Source organism: Cotesia typhae, unplaced genomic scaffold, assembly GCF_013202065.1.
Source record: "Cotesia typhae breed Kobodo isofemale line unplaced genomic scaffold, CoteBio_Ctyphae contig_5, whole genome shotgun sequence".
NCBI classification, from domain to species: domain Eukaryota; kingdom Metazoa; phylum Arthropoda; class Insecta; order Hymenoptera; family Braconidae; genus Cotesia; species Cotesia typhae.
The window spans coordinates 6720849-6726595 of NW_027423757.1; the positions used below are offsets into that span (position 1 = coordinate 6720849).

The 5747-nt window shown below is 23.1% G+C and overlaps 1 protein-coding gene across 1 annotated transcript; it reads left to right on the forward strand.

Annotated features, from left to right (window-relative positions):
• The first annotated feature begins 491 nt into the window (after window positions 1-491).
• On the forward strand, window positions 492-2789 carry Tctp (translationally controlled tumor protein). The gene is made up of 4 exons (XM_074248191.1): window positions 492-652; window positions 989-1247; window positions 1987-2254; window positions 2481-2789. The coding sequence occupies exons 1-3, from the start codon at window positions 625-627 to the stop codon at window positions 2216-2218; spliced, it is 519 nt and encodes a 172-aa protein (XP_074104292.1). The 5' UTR covers window positions 492-624; the 3' UTR covers window positions 2219-2254; window positions 2481-2789.
• The last annotated feature ends 2958 nt before the right edge of the window (window positions 2790-5747 follow it).

Consider the following 5747-nt stretch of genomic DNA (forward strand, 5'->3'; position numbering starts at 1 on the left):
TAAAATCTTTTTAATTTGAAGCATTGAATTTTCTAAATCCAATTTACTCTACGATATTTTAATTACTTTTTTTTAATTTATCAATTCATATTTTTCAACAGACAAAAAATCACTGAAAATATTTTGCCCATTATCACTTAAAATTCACATTGCCGACTGTACAAAGGTGTTCATCGATACTGAAGTTTTTTTTTTTTATCATCTGAAAAAATTTTCGGAAAGTGTCCAATCGAGAGTTAAGTTTTCCAGTTATTGCGAAACGGAAAAAGATTTTTCTATCAATGACGATTCGGATTTTGTCTTTTCGGTTTAATAATTTTCTGATAAACAAAATTTATTATAATTGTCAATATTTTTTTCGGAATGTGTCCAATCGAATTTTGCTTCTTCGTATCGTTTCCAGTCGAAAAAAGAATTTTTCGATAGATGACAGCACGGTTTGTGTCTTTTCGGATATATTAGTTTTCGGTAAGTTTCGCTTATAACAAACTAAGGGTAGCCTCGATAGTTGGATTCAGTGGCCATTTTCGATCATTCACTCGAGCGTTCCTTTCCGGTCTGTCCTAATTAGTGATTGTGTCTTACTAATTTTAGCTGAAACATAATCTTTCTCCATCTTCCATAATGAAAATTTACAAAGATATTATTAGCGGTAAGTTTATTTATTTAATAGTTATCTATTAATATTAATTATTATTTTTTTTATTAACTTACACCATGCGTGCGATTAATTTCAAAAAAGTTACCTAAGAGGCTATCATATAAATTGATATATCTTATTTAAATAGCAAATAATAGTAATTTTATATTTATTTAATTTATCTCTTATCTTTGTTCAGTTTATTTTAATTAAATTAGATTTTACATAGATTTAAATTTGCATTTTATTACAGATAAAAATCATCCTAACCTCACCGTATGGAATTTCATGATTTATTTAATTGTGATTACTATCTTGGTTACTAATTGTTGAATTTTTGGTTTTTAGGAGATGAACTGTTCTCAGACTCATTCAAAATTAAGCTGATTGATGGTGTCCTTTATGAAGTGTACGGCAGACTTATTACGAGGAAGCAAGGCGAAATCCATATTGACGGTGCCAACCCCTCAGCTGAAGAAGCCTCTGAAGGTACCGACGAAGCATGTGAATCTGGTGTCGATATTGTGTTGAACCACAGATTAGTTGAATCTTATGCTTTCGGAGACAAAAAATCATATACTCTTTACCTTAAGGATTACATGAAGAAGTACGTATTTTAATATCAGACTCAAATTACCAAACACTTACCAATTTTTTTATTTATTTTTTTTTTTTTTTTTAATAAACTAGGTTTAGAAAATTATTCTTAAAAAATTGCATTTGTAATTTTTTAGAGCTTTTAAATCCATGATAATTAAAATAGACGATGTTTTTTGACTTTTTGATATTTTTTTAATAATTAAATAACAAACAAGTATTTTTTAAAAATTGCACTTACAGTTTTTGAAGTTTTTTACAAGTGAAAAAAAAATTTTTTTTTTTTTAATCATTTTTTTCGATAAAAAAAAAATTCTAAAAATTTTTAAATGTCGGCTAACTTAATTTTCGTATTTTACTCAGTGTAATCTCCGATTTGACCAAGTAATTTTTCTGGTTAAACCGCGTAAGATTACACTAGATATAATCCTAAAAAATATCCGGTAGAATCTTGGATTATACAATTTTTTCGAAAATTGTGATTTCACTTTGAATTTTTCAAGTTTTTTACAAATGAAATTTTTTTTTATTGATTTGTATTAATTTTTTTAATGAACAAAAAAATTTTTTAATTTTTAGATTATGGCTAACTTAATTATTTTCATTTCAAGTACTATTTATTTAAAAAAAAAATCTAAAAATTATCACGTGTCTTTCAATTTCAATATTATATTTTTAATTTGTGGAATTATTTTTTTATTCAATGAATTGTAGATTTAATAAATTGTTTTAATTTTTTTTTTTTTTAGAATTGTCGAGAAACTCCAAGAAACTAAACCCGATGAAGTAGAACTCTTCAAAACAAATATTAACAAAGTCATGAAGGAACTTCTTGGGCGGTTTAAGGAATTTCAATTCTTCACCGGTGAATCCATGGACTGCGATGGTGCTATTGGCATCATGGAATACCGTGATATAGACGGAGTATCAACTCCAGTACTCATGTTTATCAAGCAAGGTCTTGAAGAAGAGAAATTCTAAATCAATGTTAGCTAATCGAATATTAATATAAAATTTGTAAGTTTTACTTTCTTTTTGATTAATTATTTTTGTACTGGTCACATGATCATTCGTGGATTTAATTATTAATAATTTTATTCGCTGCACACTCATGTGAGATTAAAATTAGTCATTTTTCCTGTTGCAATAATTACTTTGTGACATCAAGAATAACTATACATAATTTTATTATTCTGTTTTCATTATAGACACTTAATAATGATTGAATAATTTTGTGTTTCAGATAAATTGGAACAATAACTGCAAATATGCTGCCGTCATAAAGAGTAAATTTAAATGACTGAATTGCTTATCCCCTATTCAATTTATTTATAATTATTTTATGTTTAATTGTCAAGCCCTCATTATTTGGAATCAAATTTTTATTTTTGGTGAAACTAATCATTGAAAGTAATTGTTTATTATATATAAGTAATTATAAAAAAGTATGTAATTATAAAAAATGGAAGATGGAAAAGAAATATCGCAGTTAACTCCTAATAATACTTCCTCAATTTTTATATTTTTTAGTAAATTGATATACTTAATCGAATTGGCTACTCTTATTTACACAATTGACTGGAAACTTTTTTTTTTTTTTTTTTTTTTTTTTTTTTTTTTTTAAATTAATAAAATCAATAAATTAATGTTTTTGTAAATCTGCTGTTTTCATTTAACCATACTTCGTCGGTTTTATCAATTATTCACTTGCTAGAATAATTAATTAAACTTTATTACATGAAAAAATTTTATTTTCAATTACAATTTTGACGCTTGGTTTTTTCGCTTAATTCTATAAATTTTATTACTAATATTAAAGAGGTCCTTTCACCATCAATGTTAAATAAAAAATATTAGATGATGCATAAAATTAATTTTTATCTAATTTATGGAGAAATTAAAATTATAAAATCAAAGAGAATTTTTAGATAGTAGCTAGTATAATCCAGATTACAATGAGTATAATCCAGATTACAGTAAGTATAATCCAGATTACAGTGAGTATAATCTGGATTATACTAGCTGCTATCTGAAATTTTTTTTCACTACAGATATCACTGAGTATAATCTGGGATGATATCCAGTGTTATCTTATTCTTTCTGTGTATAATATTTATTTTTTAATTTTAAGAATTTTTATGGGTTTATTAATTTAATTTATTGAATATTAACTGCTACAGTTATTTTGACTCAACTGGAGCAAAACGACTTTCTTAATAAGAGATCCATGACAGATTAAGATTAAATAGAATTTTTAAAAATAATTATTAAAATTATGATCTAGGAAAATAATTAAACATAAAATTTTATAATTTAATTTAGTTTATTTTATTAAATACAATATTTTTTATTAATTTATGATTGAAAATATACTCTTGCAATAATATTACAACTTTAAAATATTTTTGTACTAACATTTGTTTAACATAGTCCGTTTAATTTTGAATTTTAAAATAAATTGTTTTTAATTATTTTCAAACGCTTTCATATATTTTTGAGCATTTAATTTATTTTAAAAGATAAAAAAAATTAAAATACTTTAATTCAATAAAATGCACTCCAATTATAATAAGTACTAGAATTCAAATTTGCGCGCGCAAGCGTGCGCATAAATTTAGGGTTTGCATATATTTTTATACTTTGATATATTTGACCAATCACGTTACGAATAGTTTGCTTACACGATATATTTTCATATTTTTCATCTAAATTATAAAAGTGGATATCGTGTTATTTATGTGCTTGAGATTTTATTTTCTACAATATGTTTCCAACTATAATTTTACAATATACATATATTTCTTTAAATGTATACATATACTTATTTTGTCTTTATATTTTTATATTTAAGATTACTTTAACATTTTCGTATAATATAAAATTTTATTGATAACATTCGCGCCCATTCTTTGTTTAATTACAAGAAAATAACTATAGTTATATTCAAATTAAAAAACAAATTTTATTTTTAAACATTGAACATGGTAATTTTATTTAATGTTAAAATTATATAATTAATTATTATATTGCAATTAAATAATTCAAGTAGTGATAAATTTTTTTTATTAAATTTCAATACTTATGTTTTTTTTTTTTTTTTTTTATTTCAACGGCAAGCTTTGTAACATTTATCCTATACGAATTTTATAACAATAACCAACAACTAACAATCAAACTAGCACTCGCTCAAAAATATAAATATATTCGTCAATTATTGAATTTTTTTTTTTTTTTCGTGTTACTTTATTAATTATTAATTCATATATCAATAAATTAGTACAATTAATTATAACCAATGATTAATGACTGAAGCTAATCAAAACTAGAAACTCTCGTCTACTTTAATATTAAACTAAATTAAAATACAAAATTATTAAAAACAATAAATATAAACATAAAAAAAATTTTATTTAATTTTCTAATTAATACCCATTACCACAATTTGCAATTGAGTAAAAACTTTATTACATCTAGATAATTCATTCAGTCAAAGCCATAATTTATTATAAAAAAAAAAATTATTAATAAAACGAGAGCTTTAATTTCACACTTGATTAATCAATAAAAATTAATTGCTTTTTTTTCTAACACTATTTATCGTTATACTGTTGTAGAAATAATCAATACCCTTTCTTACAATAATTCCATAATATTAAGATGAAGAAATTATACAGAAGTATTATTTTCTTAAATAATATGTTTTAGATGAATTTTAATTACACGATTTAATTTTTTACAACAAATCTTAATTAGTATACATAACAATAGTATATTATTTATTTACTTATTCATATATATATATATATATATATATATATATATATATATATATATATATATATATATATATATATATTTATTTTTTTTGCATTAATAAACTGGTTAATTTGCAATGACATTTTATTTATTAATTAACATTTAAATTTGTAGTTAAATTTTTAAAGTTCACTGATGAAATAATTTTATAATCATAAAATTTTATTACAAACATTTTGTTAATTTAAAAGAAAAATCTTTGAAAATTACATTACGATTCTTCAACTGTACACGGAAAGAAAAAGATGACACTAGATATCATTTCAGATTATACTCAGTGATATCTGTAGTGAAAAAAAATTTCAGATAGTAGCCAGTATAATCCAGATTATAGTGTGTGATATCTGGATTATACTCAGTGTAATCTGGACTATACTCACTATAATCTGGATTATGCTCACTGTAATCTGGATTATACTCATTGTAATTTGGATTATACTAGGTACTATCTGAAAATTTTTTTCACTACAGATATCACTGAGTATAATCTGGGATGATATCCAGTGTCATCTTATTTTTTCCGTGTAATTGAAGAAAATACAATTAATTAGAGTATGGAATAATAAAATGTAACTGTAAAATTACACATTATTTATTCTTATTAAAGTATTTCATGCACATGTAAACGCAAATTTGTTAGAATCAAGGTAAGGATGGAATGTGAATTTATATTAATATTGGTATTGCCGATATA

Excerpts from the sequence above, each read along its gene's own strand:
- Tctp (XM_074248191.1), top strand. The coding sequence starts at position 625 with ATGAAAATTTACAAAGATATTATTAGCG. Across the intron at positions 653-988 it reads TTACAAAGATATTATTAGCG|GAGATGAACTGTTCTCAGAC; the intron begins GTAAGTTTATTT and ends TTTGGTTTTTAG. Across the intron at positions 1,248-1,986 it reads CTTAAGGATTACATGAAGAA|AATTGTCGAGAAACTCCAAG; the intron begins GTACGTATTTTA and ends TTTTTTTTTTAG.